The sequence below is a fragment of the Mastigoproctus giganteus genome, chromosome 2 (assembly GCF_048544385.1).
Source record: "Mastigoproctus giganteus isolate SK-2022 chromosome 2, ASM4854438v1, whole genome shotgun sequence".
NCBI classification, from domain to species: domain Eukaryota; kingdom Metazoa; phylum Arthropoda; class Arachnida; order Uropygi; family Thelyphonidae; genus Mastigoproctus; species Mastigoproctus giganteus.
In genome coordinates, this window is record NC_143576.1 from 95,803,192 (window position 1) to 95,825,259 (window position 22,068).

The 22,068-nt window shown below is 34.6% G+C and overlaps 1 protein-coding gene across 3 annotated transcripts in view; it reads right to left on the reverse strand.

Annotated features, from left to right (window-relative positions):
* Positions 1 to 1,391: 1,391 nt before the first annotated feature.
* LOC150089441 (cubilin-like) overlaps positions 1,392 to 22,068 on the reverse strand; it is a 321,441-nt gene continuing 300,764 nt past the window's right edge. For 2 of the 3 annotated variants that reach the window (XM_090389481.1, XM_090389479.1), the window contains one exon: positions 13,977 to 14,129. In XM_090389481.1, coding sequence (XP_090245607.1) covers positions 13,987 to 14,129 — 143 coding nt within the window. In that variant the 3' untranslated portion in view covers positions 13,977 to 13,986. Of the gene's footprint in view, positions 2,135 to 13,976; positions 14,130 to 22,068 lie in introns of those variants that run through there. The other variant, XM_090389480.1, reaches the window with a different exon arrangement.

A 22,068-nucleotide genomic window follows, 5' to 3' on the forward strand; every position in this document is an offset into this window, starting at 1 on the left:
TTTACTGTGGTTACTTCTTTGACAATCATAAAATCAACTAACTTATGTATAGGTAGAGTATTCTAATTCTTGACTTGTCAACAAATTTATTTTGATATAATTGCAATTCACCAGGGCTGTTCACAAAGTACCCTTGTTTTCAAGTCTAGTGAAAAACACTCTTGCCAAACCCCTATTTAACAGTTAACACTATTAAAACAGATCTGTATTAATGGTCCATATTACAGGACTACCGCAAGGTAGTCTGAGTTCATATCTTGCTTAAGTGGGATAAGTATCAAATTTATAGGGCCAATATTCTATTTTTTCATGTTTCTTTGTCTGTGCTTGTTTTTAGATACTCAACTAGTCCTTTGCATTGGGATTTTATCTCAAACAGGCCTTTTCACACAGACTTCATATGTATACTAGATTTCTTTACAACTTGTTGCCGGTATTACACCTCCTCAGATGTGTTGGGACACAACACAAAGAAATAAACACATCTTAAGAGGAGCATCTGCCATTTAAAATAAAATTTAATAAAAAAAAAAATCTACATAAAAGAGGATAGTATTGTCCCAATATTGTGTAATATTAATTTCAATGCCTTAATTACCTGATATTGTAAAAATCAAAGTTACCATTTTGACATATCAGTTGTACTTTAGTGATGACATGTGATGGACTTACCTATTTGAAATCTATAAAATATATTTTAAATTCAATATTAGGTTTAATGCATATTTCCTTGATTTCACATATCCATCATAATGTAATGAAGGCCAGCCTCCAATTTCAACCTATTCAATTCAAATTCACAACAAAAACAAAATGATGAGTTGTTGGTGCACTGTAATCCATCATAATGTAATGAAGGCCAGCCTCCAATTTCAACCTATTCAATTCAAATTCACAACAAAAACAAAATGATGAGTTGTTGGTGCACTGTAGTCACCTAAGGGTGACTACAGTGCATGAGTACATGACAGATTTCTTTTGAGTAGAATTAGAAAAAAATATTGCCACCAACATTTTTAGTTAAAGAAGACATTCTTACCCTCCCCACCAGGGAGGGGTTTCACACATTGTATGGCTATCCTTGAGAGGGTATCACTTCCCGGTGTATTTTGGAACAAAGTGATCCTATAACTGCCAGCTTGAAGTGAATCATCTTTTACCTTTAGACAGCCTGTTTGCAACTTTGTTGTTGATAGTGTGAGAATCTTTAGGCTTGCTTTTAGTGCAGGATATGCAGTATTTTACGAAAAGTACCTCTAAGAAAGTTAATACATATTTTAGAGTAAACAGCGGGATCAGACACTACTAACATCACACAGACAGATCTTTATATATGTATAGTATGTTATTAAATCTTGGTGTTATGTTATTAAAAGTCACTTCACAAAAAATTTATACTAAATATCTTTATTACTTTATTCTGTATTTTACATAACAGAGTGGCATTCATTAGAATACACGGTTGGGGTGATATCAAGTCAAGGCAGTTTGTGTGCATTCAGTGTCCCATAGTGAAGAAATTTCTGTATTTTCAGCTTATCCTCAGATCTACAGATAGCAAAGTATCAACTGCAGTATTTCAGATTTTTATCAGTGCAACATTTGCTGTCTGAGCAAATATAATTTCAAAGCTGGATCAATAAAGCAGCCACAGTAACATAATAAAACAAATGACACTTGGTTATGCATTAGCATTAAAGGCAAAACTATACAAATATTTAAAATGTTGAAAGTATCATGTGAATCTAGACATGTCTAAAACACAGCATAGTAATGTATACAGATGTTTCTGTCAAGAGTCCAAATGAATTTCATTGAAATGTGGTTGTGTGCATGCAGCACATCTATTTAAAATTGAAATTGGGAAACAACTTCTGCTGGTGGGTCCATCCAATAGTTAACAGCATTCTAACTACTATATATATATTTTTAGACAATGTAAAATTCAATGACCACAATATAGAGAAAAATTCTTTTCATATGACCATATGTCTGTATATGTACAACCCCGGGGGCCTGAGCTAGATATCATCATTCTTCTTTCTTGGTGATTCCCTTCTACTTTTGACTCTCTCTCTCAGGAATTGTTTTTGGCTGGTGCAGCATAAGCCTCAGATTTCCTTGCACCCTATAGCTAATAATAATAATATTAGTTTTAGCAGTAGTAGAGGCATATGACGCAAGAAAGCAAGCTTATATAGAATCAGCCAAAAAAAAAACCCCTTCCTGTTTCAGTCATCCATTCACTCCAAAAGTATGTCCAGTTCAGCCTTGAATTTATTTAAGCTCTCAACTTCCACAATGGCAGATGGAAGTTTGTTCCAACAATCAACCACCCACTAGCTAAAGGCAAATTTCCATACATCTAGTCTACAGCTGTCTTTCCTCAAATGGAATTTGTCTCCTCAGGTGCAGAATCTGAGCCAAGAGGAAGAATTTCATTACCACTGAGCTTGCTCAAACCATTCAGGGCTTCAATCAGATCACATGTGCCCAGTCTCCAGACTCTGCAATTTGCAGAACTTAAGCCTTTCTTGGTAACAGCAACCCTTTGTTCCACTCACTAATCTTGTTGCCATTCACTGTATTTGTTCCAGCAGATCTACATCTTTCCAAAAGTGATGCCTCCAGACTTATATGCAGTACCTCGCTACTGCCTTATACAATGGGATAATCACCTCCTCATATTCCCTGCTAGCAAAATTCCTGTATATCATTGACAAGCCCCCATGAGCTACCCTTGCAGCCTGTCTGCACAACTCAGAAAACTTCATATCTGACAGCACAACTACCCCAAGGTCTTTTTCATTCTCCAGTACCCCAGTATAGTACCCATACACAGCACTTTGCATTTGTCAATGTTAAACTTCAGTTTCCACCTCTCAGCCTATTTTCTCAACTTTTCCAGATCCTGTTGCAGTAGTGTACCCTCTCTACTGTCATTAACAACCTTCACATTGCCTCTGCAAACTTGGACAATAAACCTGATATACCTTCTACAATATCACAGATAAATACAGAAAACAACAATGGGCCCAACACTGACCCCTGGGGGAAAACCACTAACAACGTTATTCCACGAAGAGCAGTGTCCTTTGATTACCACTCTGTCTTCTCCCACTCAACCATCCCTTTAGCAGCAACTTGCTGTAACTTGTACAGTAGTCTTCCATGTGTAACAGTATCAAAAGCTTTCCTAAAATCCAAGTACATGATACCAAAATTATTTTTTGCATCCAGTTCCTTTGTAACCGCATCAGTGTATCCAATGAATTTTGGTCAGACAAGACTTCCCCTTAATATACCCATGCTGTGCCTGGAGCATATACCCATGCTCACCCAAATTCAAATTGAGGAAAGACGGTTGTAGGACAGTTGTGCGGAAGTTTGCCTTTAGCTAGCAGGTAGTTGATTGCTATAACAGACTTCCATCTGTTGTTGTGGAAGTTGATAGTCTAAATAAATTTAAGGCTGAGCTGGACAGGTATTTGGAACAAACAGAGGGGTGAAATGGGAGCAGTTTTTTTTTTTTTTTTTTTTTTTTCCGCTGATGCTGCATAAGCTTGCATTTTGCAGGCTTATGAATTTAAAATGAAGAAAATTTTACTGTATTTGGTAATTGTGTATTTTTTGATTTGACTGGTTCTTATTATTAGAATACAAAATAATTTCAATAGATCATGGTTTCACAGGGATTACAAGATTACCCTAAAAACTAAAGTTAAGTAAAATATGTTACAGATGTGCCTCAACTGTATTTTTATCTCCTCGGGTCCAGTGGACCCAGTTCAAAGGTCAACTAATAAATTCTATAATTTTTACTCTATGGACACAGCTGAAATTAGCTATATAACTATTTTCTTCGATTTTCCCACTTCAATTTTCAAAAATTTCTATTGAATTTCACGCAAATGACAAAAATGTGACATCAAGTGTGTATTTTTTTTTTTTAGGCCTTTTTCTGTTATTTTTCTAAACCCACCCTAATTAACCTATGGCTTATGAAACACGATACTTGATTCGTTTGTTTGTTTTGGAGCGGGAGTTTCTGTTTACGGAGCGAAATTGTTTTCGTGGAGCGAGTCGTGTGAAAAACAGTTGGAATAACACGCGAGAAACTTCCTAGATACAGCTACATCGAGAGAGTGCCAACGGTGGTTACATCACATCGAGAAGGAAAATAAACATAACACAGTCGGGAGCTAAACTGTTAGTTGACATAAGAAGCAATAAGCGAAACAGTAGCAACAATTGTTTTTTGAAAGGTGAAAAGATCGTATTTCCTTTCTTCAATGTGTAGTTCGCCTACTAACAGAAAATCAGGGAAATTCATCTTTTAGAAACGAGAAAAACTGGGGTAAAACCAATAACATTGCAATGCGCATTTGGCAAAAAAAAAAAAAAAAAAAAAAAGTTTGCTTTATTGTAATTGTTTTTAGGGAACAGCAGTTTCCTGGATATATATTTGAACTTATAACGGAATTTCAAGAAAATATTTCTGTTTATAGCTGAGTTATAAACTAGTGAAATCGCCACTTCAAAAACGCCAAAGGAAGGGGGGGGGGGAAAATATATATCCGCTAAGAATAACAGGTTTTTTCTTGAAATGCGTAATGTTCACAAAACTGCAATATTTATAACAATACAAAGCTATTTGATTACGTGATTACAAATCGCGGGCTGCTCAAAAAGTATCGTTAGAAGATATTTGCTTGTTACGCTTTGATGTCATCGCAAAGGGAGAAATTCAGTTTTAGTACAGAAGCCGAATAAATTCACTATCCACGGCCACAATGCTGTTCTGAGCTGCAATAAAAAGATAAACTCCGCTGAAAAATATATTTTCTCCCCATCACTTCTCTTGTTTTACTGCGGTTTTAGGCAGAGTGCAATTTCACACAATCAATCCGTGACTGCTAAACACTGTGGTTTCTTGTATTCTCTCTCTATTTTGGGATCTCCTCTGACCGGGGTCATCCCGGAGTATAAACATATAATTTGTTTGTCGGAATGCTGCCCACCAATGACACCAATTATCAACTCTTTTACTGTCCTTTTAATTTTCAATGTGTGCAGATAATCTACTTCGGCAAAATTCGCAAGTCCTACTTCAATTAGGAGCAAAAACCGTTTCCCCCAACATAAACGAATTACTTTATAGGTATAAAAAAGCACAACTACTAATGATTTTACTGACTGGAAGGAAGTGTCCACAATAAAACATCTGTACAAGGCGGTCACTCAAAGGAAAGTAACTGTAGTCATTTCTATTCAAGGACAAGCTATACAGCGATGTTTGAAATGTATAATGCAGTTCACTGGCTATTTCCAGAGGGATCATTGCAAAATATTGTTCCGTAAAACAATTACAGTAAAGCAAAGAGGGTTTTTTTATCGAATGCACACTGGACTAATCCGAACTTAGGCATCTTACAATGATGCTGACTTATTAGAACTTTAGCATCTGTAGTGAAACTGAATGCAAAAAAGAAACAGACTTAGAACTTTTGAATCTGCGATGAAACTGACTTGCTAGAACTTCAGCATCTCTGATGTGAAAGTTACATTTGTGGACCTTTGACAATCTCCTGGCCTTCCCCCCCCCCCCATCAAAAGAGTATTTTTATTTCGTTCTCTCTCTCTCTGTCTCTTTCCATTAGGATCGGACTAGAAAGGCGAACACTCTCCCCCCTAAGGAGTTTTTTCCCCCAGGTGAATGAAAGGAACTGGAAATTTCAGGAAAATGAACCCTGTTTTCCTTCATTCGGCAAACAGCTACTCTGTCAGCACAAGAGAAGTGAAATTATAGTTGCAGCTCAGAATGAAATTCAAGCAAGCAATCATATGACACTTGATAGTGAATTTTTCGGGCGTGTGTGTGATAATGAAAATTTTTGATGGTATCAAATGCATATCAAGGAAATATCGAAGTAACGGATTGTGAAAACAATCCGTTACTCAAGCGCATTTTTTTTTTTTTTTTTTCGTTTGCACACCAGGTGAGATGAAGGCGAAGTTCCTTCGACATCAGTTTTCAAAGTTTATAACGCAGCTATGAATAGAAATATTTTCTTGAAAGTTCATAACAAGATCAAATATACATCCATGAAACTGCTGTTCCGATTTAGTCCTCTGAAAACAATTACAATAAAGCGAACTTTTTTTTTTATGAAATGCGCATTGTGGTGATCAGTTTTACGACAATTTTTATTTTCCTTCCGTTTCCAGTATAGCTTCCAATAGATGAATTTCCTTGATTTTTTTGTAATTGATACAATACATACTGAAGAAAAGAAAGAAGATATTTTTGTTCTTCAAAACCAATCCGTTGCAATTCTTTTGTATAACAATTACGAAACGCAGTTTGTTTGTTATTTGGTTTTTAGGAGCATTAGCAACTAAGGCCATATTGCTCTGGGATATGCGGTCGTCATTCCCTGACCTTTCCGCTTCCTCCGTATTTGGTGGTGATGGGCTCGAACCCCGGTCTAATCAAGAAGCGTGTGCTACGCACTACTGCTCCTTCCCACCTGGCTACGGAGGCACCTACGAAAAGAAGTAAAGCAACTGTTGTGAGAGAGCCATGCAAATTAGTGTTTGCAAGTAATGATGCTCAACTGTTTGTTTTCCACAAAAGTTGTTTACTTTTTTATTTTCTCCTTGGATCACCTTGGTAATGCTAATGATGGAAGCTTGACCAGTCAATTATCTCTCTACGTGTGTTGATTTGTTTTAGCCAGCGGCGCCGAGCTTACGCGCAAATTTTTGAACTAATGCTGTAACGTGCTTTATTTTCAAAGCTTGGATCTTGTTTTGTTGACATCAAAATTTAATAAATTGAAATGTGATCGTACATTTTTGCTGTTTTAGAGTGAATTAATAGTTTTTGCTGAGCGCTAAAGGTAGGAAATCAAAGAATATACTTCTGTTTATGTATATTGAGAGTTTCAATTTTGTATATTGAGTAGAAATTATTAGTTTCTCTCGGTGGGGGACAATTTTCAAGTGAGATTGAAAATTAGGGTTATGGGGGAGGTGATAAAAGTACGGTTAAAGACAAGCAGAATTAAATAAAAAATTACATACAAAAATCCAAATCCAGACAATTTATAGAGTTTAAGATACATGTACACAATAGTGTTGAGAGCCAGCATGGGCACTAGGGAAACAGCCTCACCAGGTCTGGCTTTCCTTTCCAATTCCATATTTCTCTTCAGATCCCTCTAAACAATGTATGGGCTACCCCACTTGCACCCTGCTCTTGACCAGGGACCAGATGCTTGCGATGTAAGAATATTGTAAAAGGCTGAAAAAATAATAAGATCCAAAAATACATAAACCAAAAGAATTATGAAGAAGTATCTTCAGGTATCTATTTTGTACTCTATTTGCAACTATCCACTTCTTCATAATTCTTCCAGTTTATATTTTTTTGGATCTTATTTTTTCAGCCTTTTATAATATTCTTACATTGCAAGCATCTAGTATTAGTCTCCATCCTTTTAGAAAGGGAGGGACTTTATAATCCTAGCTTGCCCGAGTAACCTTTAATATCTTTTTCTTATCTTCATACTTTCTACCTCTCCAAGAATTTCTTTCTCTTCCACATGTATAGACAAGTAGAAATGCAGTTTTTGATACATTATCAGGTGTAGTCCCCTGAATAAATACCTGATTATGTATCACTATTTATTTTTAGCTAACACAGATTTTAATTTTATAATTTTCTATCTCCCCCTTTCTTGGACTTACAACCAAAGTATCCCACCCTTATCTGATGCTTGCTATTACTCCATATATTAATCTAATAATTTTTGCTTTACAATTCCCTTCTCTCTAATTTGCTATTCAATTCAGCCTATAATTTTATTTAATTCATTATATCATATATATAATATATATTCATATTCTTTCTGATGCCTTCAATATCTACAATTTCTACTATCCTTCTATTAGTTTTGGAATTTTGTGTAATTTAAGCCTCCATCTTTGCACTTTTCAATAGATTTATTACTTTTACCTCATATATATTACAGTATTAATTGAACTGAATACCAAGGGAATTATATGACTAATGTAATTTAATAAGATATGGAATATAGGGTATTCAGAGTAAAAATATACTATAGCATAAGGCCAAGTATTTAGGTAACCTAAGTTGGACTTCATTGTTATACCCTATAATTAAACACAAATTATAATAAAATAATATAATAATAAAAATAAAATGATGATGAAGCAAATTACTGATAAATGATACATTGACAAGGGCTGTTATATATATAAAGTTTGTATTAATATATTGAATAAAGTATGCATAAATGGATATGAAAATTAGACAGAGTGCCAGAAACTAGAAGGGCGAGGATAGTAGTAAAGGAAGTTTAGTAGATATGTGAAAGAATGTTAATATCCTAAAAGTTATGAATTAAGAAAATTATGGGCTGAATTACATAGCCAATAGAAAGGTGAGTGAACTGTAATGTAAAATTAGTACAGTAAAATACAAAAAATAAGAATAAAAAGTGGTACAGCTGTCATCAGATGTGGAAGGGGGGGGGGGGAGAACATATTTGAATAATGGTTGAATATAGGTAAGGCAAATGCAGAATCTGGTGTCAGCTGAAGCAAATATTGATACATGATCCGATAATTTCAGTTTTGGTTTAAATTTGTTTCTCTACATGTTTCGAACTACTTGAAAACTCCAGGTATCGTTCACTCTCTTATATTTTCAATTTATTTTTGGTTCATTTCTCGGCATGTTTTGATTTATATATTTTTACACCTGTCTTTTCTTTACAATACAAGCATTTGGTATTAGCTCCCTTTTATACTAATGCTTATAAAGCCAGAGCCCTTACTATAAGGTTGGGCTTTACAACGCCAGCTAGCTTAATGTTATTTAATAACTTTATCTTTGCTTTTTATCTTTCTGCTTTCTATTTCTACCATTTTTCCTGTTCATAAAACTATTAGTGTATACGAGGGTGATACGAACGTTCCCACTATCCTACTTCTATCGCTATTTTTCGTCTTTATTTATTTAAATACTCCTTTTTTCCTTCCCTATTCTCAATTTAATACCTCACCCTATACCATGTGCTTGTTCCAAATGATTGAATTATCATATTATTGAATTCCAATCTCCCCAAAATTACAACTTTTAAATCCTACACAAAACTCTACATATTTTTTTAACCATATCTTATTTTAACCTTAATAAATGACACTGCATCGAGACTACCTTGTCCATACTGTATTAAAAAGTGCTAATTACATTTTTGTTGCTTTTCACCTTTCTTCTACTACTATGGACAAGTATAGAAACGCAGTTCCTGATACATGGTCAGGTGTAGTCCCCTGTTGAAATTACCTGATCATGTATCAATATTTGCTTCAGCTGACACCAGATTCTGCACATTTGCCTTACCTATATTCGACCATTATTCAAATATATTTCCCCCCACATCTGATGACAGCTGTATCACTTTTTATTTTTATTTTATTTGTATTTTACTGTACTAATTTTACTTTATGGTTCACCCACCTTCTATTGGCTATATAACTCAGCCCATAATTTTCTTAATTCATTATAACTTTTAGGATATTAACATTCTTTCACAAATCTACTACACTTCCTTTTCTACTATCCTCACCCTTCTAGTTTCTGGCATTATGTGTAATTTTCACATCCATTTATGCATACTTTATTCAATATATTAATAAAAACTTATATATACTCTTGCATCCTTTAATGCTGCTTTGCACTTTTAGGTGCATCTATCATACCTGCCTTATTAACCTTTCATTAACTGAAACTATTTCATCAACTGAAAACCTTTTTTCATTCACTATGTGACACTGAATATTCATCACTGGAAAAGGAACCCTTGATTTAATGCCACTTTTAACTGTCATCCTAATGGTTACTGTTCAGGACATAATCACTTGGATATGTTTAAAATTTCCACTCTGTATATATACACACAACTCTCAAATTTTTGCGATGTTACTGTTAAAAATATACATTCATATTTACATATGTACACAGAATTTATCCAAGAAATAGCACTTTACAATGTATTATTAAGAATACTCAGATTACATAAATGCAGTTGGCCTCTACAAATTATAATAAAATAATATAATAATAAAAATAAAATGATGATGAAGCAAATTACTGATAAATGATACATTGACAAGGGCTATGTGCATGAACTTGAGTGACTGTGGTTTAAGCCTGCATGACTACCGAATATGGTGATTTTATTGTATTCTTTCTACTTTGTGACTCCTCTAACCTTATGTGGTTTTTCCACATTATAAACAGAAATTTTATCTATTTACTTATTTTATTAATTTTCAGTTCATAATTTTAATTTTTTAAATACACTATGGGCAGAGAATTAGTTCCAAAAATAATCTTAAGTATACTCAAAGAGAACTGCTGTCAGAACGGTTGCAACTGAATATTTATTAATTAAAACTTGTTACTTTTCAACTGTATTTCATGTTCATGTAGATTCATACTGGTATCACACATATTACAGTTAAAAAGTAGAGCATTATTAATTTGTGTGTGGTCAGAAATTCATCAAAATGGCTAATGATATTCATCATTTAATTTCTATATTTCTATTAAACTAACTGTTGAAAATAAAGTAATTATTCAGTTTAACTCTTTTAATAATAATAAATAGAATTGATACTGAATTTTGATGTATAGAAACTAAATGATTTCTACAATAAACCTCTTCCAGAGTTTATACAATTTTGAAATTCACAAAAATGGAAACTTTGTATATAGATACTTTTAAATATTAATTTGTTCTCATTTTGTCCAACATTAGCATGAATTTGTTATATTTGAAACAGAAATTACAATTTAAAAAATACAAAATTTTGTAAAAAATCTTTAAAATAATTTGTTGCACTTCTTTATTTTCATATTACTATTTTTCATGGCTGTATATTCATTATCCAATTCAATTTTATTAACTTCTGGTTCTAAATTCCAGGGAATTTTAGCTTCTGTAAGACAGAATCAGAAAATAGCTGACAGTATTAGTACTGGCAATTGATGCAAAGAGGCAACCTTACATAGCATCATAAAAATATGCACTACATTTCATTTGTCAATTCCCTCTAATAATTTGTCTAATTCTTCCTTAAAGTCATTCAACTACCCTCCACAGCACCAGATGGAAGTTTATTCCAATAACGAATCATTCTAATTGGCTGAAAGCAAATTCTCAATCTATCCTATAACCATCCTTTTTTCAATTTATGTTTCCTTACGTGTCTTCATCTGAGCAAGAGTTAGGATGCAATCTGCATATAATTTACTCAATCTACTTAGGGCCTTCAATCAGGTTTCCTTGGCAGGTGCTGTAATTTGCAGAATTAAAATCCTTTAGGGTAAGCATATCATTTTGTGTCCCTGACTAATCTTTTTGCTCTTCAAGAGCAAACAGATGCAGCCTATCACCTTATACAACAAGACAATCACCTACTGATCCCTGTTGACTAAGTTCCTGTATATCATTGACAGAACCCCATTCTCTGTACTAGCAGCGTGTTTACACTGATCAGAAAACTTCATGTCAGACCAGGCATATGAGGCTTGGACCTCACCATGGCCCGATGGTTGCTGAAATCTCAAATTTTTAAAGCAATTTCTTTTTTAATGCTCTGATCTAAACTAGGGCCCACTTGTACCTATCATGTAAACAGAGACAGGTGAAATTTATTGAAATGTGGATGATTCATTTCCAGAATAAAGGAAAATCACTCTCTCCTAATTCTTTAACAGAGTGTAACAGTAGAACATAGGTGTACCAGGTATCTCGAAATCCATTTATTATATAGAAATTTTATTCGCTCTACAGAAACTATTTTAAATGGACCACTCAAAGAAAGATTTTAGAATCTATATTCGAAAACTGAAATTTAGTTTAATTTAGCAGTTAATAATGCACGAAAATTTAATATGGACGAAAGAGGCAATGAGAAAAAGATCAAATTCAAAAACAAGTTCAGTACTTTTCTTTATATTTTGAAGTATTGAAACTTGTGTGCTTAAACAGATCGGTAAAAATAATTGTTTTTTTCCGATTATATTTATATATGCAAGTTTTTTTTTTTTTGGACCCTGGTATCTTTAAAGGGGGCCCTGCAAGAACTTAGCGCCTTGGGCCCTGAGAAGTGCAAGTACGATCCTGTGCCAGACTACATAATTACACCCAGGGCTTTTTCTTTCTCCACTATCTTTAGTGTAGTACCTACTAAGTGTTACGTTAATCTGGGCTAACTGCTACCTTTATGGCACCTTGCATTTCTTAATGTTGAATCTCAAGTGCCACTTCTCAGCCAATCCTGGAAAATTTTTCTAGGTATCATTGCACCATCACACTTCAATTTCTCTCATGTCACTCAGCCAACCTTTGTATCATCTGCAAACTTGGACATTAAACTTGTGTATTTAAAATGATAAAGGGTCCAGCACTGAACCCTTAGAGATGCCAGACTGCTCCAATATGTATAGTAGTCTTCCACGTGGAACAGTTTCAAAAGTTTTGCTGAAATCTAAGTATACAATATAGTTTTTTTTTTTTACATCCAGTTCTTTTGTTATGTTGTAGTTGCCAATCAGATTTGTCAGCGATCTTCTCTTAATGAATCTGTGCTGTGATTGCAGTATAACTGCATTCCTGATTACACTGTTTTTCTTGAAATGGATGTAAAGTTTACAGGTCTATAATTAATCACTTCTCCCCTTGATCCCTCTTTATGGATAGGGCAAAGATTTGTTCATCTCCACCCATAGGAACCTCCCTTGAATCTCAGGATGCTCTCATAATTATGGCTAAAGGTTTACTTACCTCTTTTTCTGCTACTTTTAATTCAACTGGATAGATTTCATCAGGTCCATTATTTACTTTTAGCCTCAATTTCTCTACCACTTTTCTCTCATTTATCACAAAATCATTCAACTCCCAGTTATAAGTTGGTATATTTTTAGTGTGCTCATCCATAAACACTTCTTCATGTGTGAATGTAGATGCAGAATATTAATTCAGATTGTCAGCAACCAGAACAGGATCATCATGCTATTCATATCTAGTGTTAGAAATAAATCACATGATGATCCTTAGGCATGATTTCTTAACAGACCAGGGATGGCAGCACCAATTGGAAGATTTTTAACATCATTTGTTATTTGAAATAATTGAAATTTGAAATAATGTGTGTGTGTGTACACTCTGGAAAAGATTAAATGTATAAATATTATTTTGTTATATTTACAATAACCTTTGATTCATACTTATTGATTTAACATAGTGTTAAAAAAAAAAAATCGGATTCCATGTGAGGCTTCCGATTAATCCCTTTTTCTTCTTATATGACTACAACCTTATGATTAGTTGGTTCTTGTATCAATCATGTTCTGCTAACTATCGGATTGATTGAAAACTGACTCTGGATGTTTAAAACTTTTGACGTGTTTCATTGCAAGCCTAATTTTAATCAACTGCTTGATATTTATGTTTATTAGTATAGAATCTTTTAGCTATTTTATGAACTGATTTATTTATGGGATAAAATCTCTGAGCAACTTGTCCTATGTTGCATTTCTTTTTAGAGGCTATTTTTGCATTAAATTTTTCACTGAATTTACAATATATTCCACAATTACTTATTTTTATTTAATATTGTATATATTTGTAATTATCATAACCTCAAGGAAGAATTTAACAACCTAGGCACAATGTCAATAAATACTAGCTTCTAAGAGCCCTTAACAAAAACTAAAAATGCAATATTACAAAACTAAAAAGAATGTGGAGAAAAGTTAACAGAGAGAGAGAGAGAGAGAGAGAGAGAGAGAGAGAGCACATATTATTATTAAAAGTATTTAAAGTAAAATAACAATTTAAATGAAGTCCTCAACAGATAAGCAAGAGTTAAAGTTATAGTTCAGCATTAATCTGTGATTACATTGATACTTGTATATCCCTCTATTCTAGCTCTTTTAATTCTTTGTCTTATATATATCACAAGCAGGGAAATTCCTATCCCCAAAAGAAAAGAAGACATTGCAGACACAACCAGGATCACGATAGTTACTGTAAAATATAGAAAACAATTAACATCACAGAAGAATTTAGTTCTCTTGTTATTAAAACATTAGTTTTCTAAAGTATAATTTACTTAAGCCAAAACACAGAAGCAACAGTTAGTTGAAACTTTATTAACGAGACCGATAGTAAAAAGTGCACTGTTGCTGATAATATACATAACTCATCACATCATCAGCAAACAATTTATGCAGGAGATTGATTACAAAAAAAAAAAAAAAAAAAGTATGCATGGACTTTTATAGTATAGTAAATTATTTATTTCCAAATTATTTCCACATATCACTAATTTTGTGCAATTACCACACGATTCCTTGTTAGTCAACTGGCAATTTCCTAAGCAATGCTAACAATTTATTTTTGGGTTCTTTCTTCACTCTGTACACAAACTCTTCAGATGCTCAAATTCAGCTGTTCTCAATAATTTTATGAATTTTACACTGTAACTTCTCTTCAAAACTAAAAATAACCTTATTGACAGAAACACAGAACATTGAGTTAATGGTTATAATGTCAAAAATATTGCAGTCCTCTCAATGGTGCCATAATAGAGTTTGGCCATACCTCATCTAAAAATGATCAAGAAATTGTGCATATATCAGAGAACATGAATGAGAGTGTCAAGAATAAAATAACAGAGCATCACAGTGGACTATTCAGCTACAAAACCTCTATCTCATCCATAATGATCAAACTTTTCACTGAATGCTAATTTTTGAAAACAGCTGTAGTGTATTATGCAGAAAGGGATTTGGTTTTATTTCCATAGAGGTCTGTGTGCCAGGGCACAAAGAAGTCTGAAGTTATTAGTTAATATAAAGAGCTGGTATCACATTTAAGACTAATTTATATCCAAATTACTTTTAAGTGTAGAAAGACAAATCTGAGCATTAAAATTTTAATTCCACCAATGCCAGTCCAAAGCCCAGATGTATCATGGATAAGACTCAAGAATCTACTGGAAGTGTGTATCATCTTGGTGAAAACACCAAAAGGAATGCTGAGATAAGGATGAACCAGCTTTGAATGGATTGAGTAAGCTAAAAGTTGAGGGAATCCTTACTCTTGGTCAGAAAACACACATATGAGGGTATAAATTTAAATTGAGGAAGGATGGTTTCATGAGAGATATGCAGAAATTTCTTCCCAGCCAGAGGAGAGTCAGCTCAAAGGGTTGTGATGCCCTGAACCAAATTTGATTTAGTGCCCGTGTCCCCAATCCTTTAATAAGGTGAAAAAGGATTTCAGTTCAAAAATAAAACAATTTTTTTTTTTGATAATTTTATTGTTTATTTCATGCAGTTCACTTTATTAGTCTAAAAATAAAAATTTAATTTATTAATATAATTTAATAAACAACTAGGTAGCTTTAATTATTACATATTGATTAAATTTTCTGCTTCAAAGATTAACTTTTTGAGCCTTAATAGTTGTAAATCTTTGGATCATTTAAGCTGGGTCTAAATCTTTGGTGATGGCATATTCAATCGATATTACTGCCAATTCATCCAACCAACCTTGTGTCATTGTGGAATGGAGATAAGTTCTGTTTAACTCTATATTTGAAGAAACTTCCTTCAGCATAGGCATTGATTTCTTTTAGCACTGCCACTGATACAATGCTAAAAGAATTTTCAGCACCATGGAAAGATTTTGTAATTACACCACATTGTTTGAGCACATGAACTGTGAAGAAAACTTTAGTTTTGCAAATACTTTAATTATTTGTATAGATCATAATGTATAGTGTTAATTTTAATGTGACACTGGGGTTCCCCTCAACTCTACATCAGTCAATGCGATGAATACAAAACTCTGTAAAGGCCAGATTTATGTAGTGAGTGTTCGTGTAGTATTAGTGTGGGGGTTGTGTTGTCCATCCAGCCTCTTAGCCTAGTGGCTTGTGTTTTCATAAGCCTCTACACGAACCACCTTTTGGCGTCCAGCGCCACAAGGAGGTGGGCCGGGCAAACCCTATGGTAGCCAAAATTACAGACAGGGAGAGCCCAGTAAAAAAAAAAAAAAAAAAAAAAAAAAAAAATGTATAGATGAGTGAGAAATGACTTTCTGATCATCATCTGTGCAGAATTTCTAAATCCATATTGGAATTGATCATCATGCTTTATGATGAACTCAAACCTTTCTTTCAATGACTGGATTACACTGTCTAAAAGTGTTGAGGGCATTTTTAGATAGTGTAATCCAGTCATTGAAACCTTTTCCTTCCCAACATTCGAACATTTTCTTTCTCCATCAATTCCAACTATGTTTTGTTATCCATTATCAAGTGTTCTCTTTCTGAGCGAATTCTTGTTTGCTTAAATTCATTCAATTTCCCATTCAGCTTCCAACTTTTTGCACCATCTAAAACAGTGTTTTCCAACCTTTTTCAGATATGGACCATTTTTATATCAGAAGTATAAGCCATATATACAGACCTCCTTTTGGTTTTCTTATATATATATATATATATATAGTGGATTCCTCATATATATATATATATATATATATAGTGGATTCCTGATATATATACAGGGTGTTTCAGTTAAACGTTTCAGAACTTCTAAGAGGGGTAGGGTACATCCTGACAACTCGAAATCATATAGCAATGTGGGGTCGGAAATGCTTTCCTGAAGCGGTGTTGTACACAGAAGCACCATAAAGAAAAGAGACCGTAAGTGAGAAATCGTTTTAATAATACATGAAAAGAAGCAAAAGGTACATGGATTAAAGTAAGTGTTCGAAGTTTCTTCCACGGGCTACAATGCACGCCTCACATCTCCAACGCATGGACATCCGAACATTCTGGAATACTCCAGGCGAATTTCTTCGGCAGCTACTGCGATTCTTGCAACCAGCTCCTCAGCATTGTCAACAGGGGTGTCATAAACTAGCGATTTCATATGACCCCAGAAATAAAAATCAAGACATGATAAGTCGGGTGACCGAGCAGGCCAACGCACGGGACCACCACGTCCGATCCACTGTTGACCAAATGTGACATCCAGGTAGTTACGAACATCTCCGCTATAATGGGCAGGGGCTCCATCGTGTTGGAACCACATTGTCTGTTGCGTCGATGCAGAAATCTGTTCATCTCTCAAAAGTTGTGGCAATACTTGCTGCAGAAAGATCAAGTAGATAGGTCCGGTTAGACGACACGGTAACAGGTAAGGTCCGATGAGGTGATCTCCCATAATACCGGCCCATACATTGACCGAAAATCGAATCTGTGCTGCACGACGTCGTATTGCATGCGGGTTCTCGACCGCCCAGATATGGTCGTTATGCGTGTTGAAAATTCCTTCCCTTGTGAAGGATGCCTCATCGGAAAACAACACTTCAGCAGGAAAAAGAAGATTTGTAGCACATTTTCCAAGGTACCACTGTGCGAAAGCAATACGAGGTGCATAATCCTCCGGTTGCTGTGTCTGGACACGCTGCACGTGAAACGGATGCATGTCTTGTTCTCAGAGAATCCTCCAGACGCTGCAATGGGAAACCCCGACTGCGTTTGCTGGACTTCGTGTACTCGTTCTTGGATTCCCCTGTACATGCTGCAGCACATTCTGTTCGACGGCTGGAGTCCGTGCTGTTCTTACCCTGTCTCTGTCAGCTCTTTCAAATGAACCTCTCTCAGCTAACCTCTGGTGCAGTCTTGCAAAGAAATTATGACTGGAAATACGCCTCGTCGGATATCGTTACACGTACAAACGCTGTGCGGCTGGCCCACTACAATTTGCAGCCCCGTATGCCAAATGCATATCGGCTAACTCTGCGTTCGTGTAATCATCCATCCTACTAACTTGGCGTTCTTGTTCAAGAAATTCGAAATTCGCCTGGAGTATTCCAGAATGTTCGGATGTCCATGCGTCGGAGATGTGAGGCGTGCATTGTAGCCCGTGGAAGAAACTTCGAACACTTACTTTAATCCATGTACCTTTTGCTTCTTTTCATGTATTATTAAAACGATTTCTCACTTACGGTCTCTTTTCTTTATGGTGCTTCTGTGTACAACACCGCTTCAGGAAAGCATTTCCGACCCCACATTGCTATATGATTTCGAGTTGTCAGGATGTACCCTACCCCTCTTAGAAGTTCTGAAACGTCTAACTGAAACGCCCTGTATATATAGTGGATTCCGGTTATTTGGGCCACCGGTTAATCAGGGCAGCCATTTATTTGGGACAAATCTTAAAAACCAGAACCCAATCGAGAAAATAGCCAGGGTTTACTTCGCTTAATTGGGACAAAATGCCGTTTAATCGGGGCAGGAGACTGCAGCACTGGAGATTACCTTACGATTGTCTCCGACTGTACCGTGTAGTTCAATCGTATTTCTGGAGGTCACAACCATAAAACAATAAAAACAATTAGCAGTCACCTGTTTATTGGGCTTTTCTGTTAGTGCAATCTATCATAAACGGATAGTAAACTGGATCTTATTGAATTTGCAATAATACTGACAGCTGGAATTCTGTGGATTATTATGGTAAAATGTGTTTACACTTCCATGGAATCTTCAATCATATAAAAAAATAATTTTCAGAATCTTTTCTTCATTCCTATTTTTAAAGCTCTGTAACTCGTTACTCCATTCCCACTTGCACGTATTGTGTTACTTGCAAATGTCAGTGAATAGAAATGTCAACTAGTTAGTATGTACATATTACAGTACGTATTAATTATTCTGGTTATCACGTATATTCTTCCGATTTTCACTTACATGGCGAGTTTCACTTTACATGGTGAGTTCGTCGTAACATGATTTGACTGTACAGTGAACTAATTGTAAAGGGGGGGTTCATTGTATTTTTAACTATTTATGTGAAACTTCGGATAATTGGGGGCCAAAATGCACTAGTCACGATGTGTCCCAAATAACCGGAATCAACTGTATATATATATATATATATAATTAAAAAATAATAATAATAAAATAAAATTAACATGCAAATATATTACTATCTATTTTTTAAATACAATGATATGTAGACATACTTAATATATGAAGTATACATTAGTGTTATAGTTACATCTATATTTACCATCAGTGTTAACAGGAATGTTGCCTACTGCAAAGAAGCTGTTTGACTGTTAAGTCCCACAGACCACACAGGCTGGGAAACCCAGGTTTAAAAGGAAATATTTAAAATGGATGATAAATTTAAAAATTTATCATCTGTTCTGAAATTTTTAAAGTAGAAATTTTTAGAATCAGTTCTTAAACTGATTCTTAAAAATTAATATTTTATACTAATTTAAGGTATTCAACTGATTGAAAGTAGGGAGATGTCTCTTAGAATGCTTTGCTTGTAATGTTTATTTGGCTCAAAATATCATACCAAACAATTAGGCAGCAGATAAATTTGCTTCAATAGTTTTTTCAGGATCAAAACTTTGTACACTAATCACTAATTTCCTATACGGAATTCCCTTTTGTAAATTGGCCACTTGTTTCTTGTTTTTTCTGTTGAAAAAAAAAAAAAAAAAAAAAAAAAAAGCAGTAAGGCAGATCATCCTATTTGCACCACTGCCAGTAGGAAGTACTAACTGTGGTAGGCTGTTTCCAAATCACTAGTTACCATCCTTTCTGCAGTCCCCTACTTAAGAACTTGAGACCTAGTGACTATGGTGCATACACACACGATATTTTGGCGAGTACTTGATGTGTCGTCCATGTTCACTAACTTCTTCATCTCCATTAACATTAAAACCATTCTTGGCTACTTGGACACACTACTACACACACCTCTCCTCTAACACCCCATCCATTAAAAAGATGACATCTTGGGTTTGATTGATCTCAGAGCCAGTCAGATCTACTGCCATTTTCAAAGTGAGTTTCAATGAGGTCTCAGTATGGAACATCTCTCTCTCTCTCTCTCTATTCCTCTTGCTTGCAGAAGTTTTCAGGGCTAACCTTGAATGGAATAGACTGGATTGCCATTTCCACCAGACAACACACACTGGCTACAGTTTATTAAGAACTGTGGAAGAAACTTTTGATAATTAGATTAGTAAAATTTATACTGAGATTCTTTTTACAGTAGACTCTCGATTTTCCGGGATAGATGGCAAAACAAAAAAATCCCAGATAATCGATTTCCTGGTTAATCCAAAAAATACAGCAAGTCCCCGACATATGTAAGAGATACATTCCAGGAGTTCGTATGTAAGTCGAGTTTCACGTAACTCAAGAATGACTAATAAAATATTGCTACTATATCCCTGATATGTTAAAATTACAACTACATAATATCCTCAGAAGAATGAAGAAAAATAGATATATATTTTTATAATTAATTCAATTAAAAACTTTATCTGGGGACAGCAGTGAAGTAGCTGGAGTGGCACATAAGAAAAGAAAACATAATTTGTGCCGATTGCTTCACCGCTTCTCGTATTCTATCTTTCTCCTTCATTGTGTTCACTGTTGTCACTGACAAATCTGAATTTCGCTCGATACTTGTTAATGTTTGGCCATTTTCATACATTCTTATTATTTTAATTTTCCGATCCAACTTGATTGCTTTCCTTTTATTGAGAGATTTACTAGTACTGTTGTCACTTATTCTCTTATTCGTCACCACGATAATGGTCAAATGAAATTTTCTGTAAAGAACTTCACAGGGTTAAGGCGAAAAAACTCACTATTATCACTCCATGCGAGTTCACATTTTACTAAAGCACATTTCTGGAGGTCACTGCCATAAAACAAAACAACCTGCACTTTCTGGGTTACTCTGTTAGTGCAATTAATTATAAACAGGTAGTAAACTCAATCTTATTGCATTTGCAATAATACCGATAGCTAGAATTTGGTGGGTTTTTATGTTATTATAGTGAAATGCGAGTCCCTTCACCGAAATCTTCAGTCATATAAAAAAAATATAAATAACGTAAAGTAAGTCTGAAGCTACGTAAGTCACGGACTTACTGTATTTAAAAATGTTCAGCAACCTAAGTAAAAAGCATGCAGATAGATAAAAAATTAAAAAACATCACGCACTACTTGCGTGTCCAATATGATGCTTCCGTTTATTTTTTACAATGTTGCATATGGTTTGGTCACCAACATTATAATGGTTCATTGGATATTTAATGGATGCACCATTTTCAAAAACCTTTGAATAATTTCAAGTTTTTGTTTAATTGAAAGCACAACTCTTGCGTTTTCCCATCATTTTTGCAATTTCCGAACAAAAAAAAAAAAAAAAAAAAAATCCGACATCCCTGACATACATAACGAAACAAAATTGGTGCAATGGAACAACAATCAACGCAATGCATTAAAACAAACCAAACATTTTTTTTTTTTTTTTTTTTTTTTGAGTAGTGGATGTGAAGACAGCAGGGGTTGCAAGATAATAGGTACAGTAATCTCCCAATGATGACTTATAATGCCACTTCTTGTCGCTTATTTACGACTAGCAAAACATCCATTTATACCTATTCTATTTATTACTTGAATAGTATGATTTCTGGTTGATTTTTTTTTTTTTTTTTTAATTTGGAGTCTTGAAGTGTCTCAGTTAATCCGATCCTGGTAAATCGGTAGTCTGCTCTACTTTGGAAATGTAACCCCCCCCCACAAATCCCAGCAAATACAAAGTGGGCTTTCAGATAAGCTACAGTCAATCAGTTACTCTTGGCTTTCCTCTCACAGCCACTAACTTGGAAAGGGGAATTTCTGTAAGCATGTAGCTTTTTATCACATATGGGATGCAAGCTATAGATCCAGTTTAAAATCAGCCTCTGACATCAATTTGATCATTTAAGGTGTTGCACATTCCGTGCTTTCTTTTGTAATTTTAAAAACATTAAAATCCATCGTTGAAGCTGTGACATATCACCCACAATGTAAGGTTACCCCATCCCAAAACTTTATCAGCCATGCCCTGCAACTTCTACATTATGTTTATTA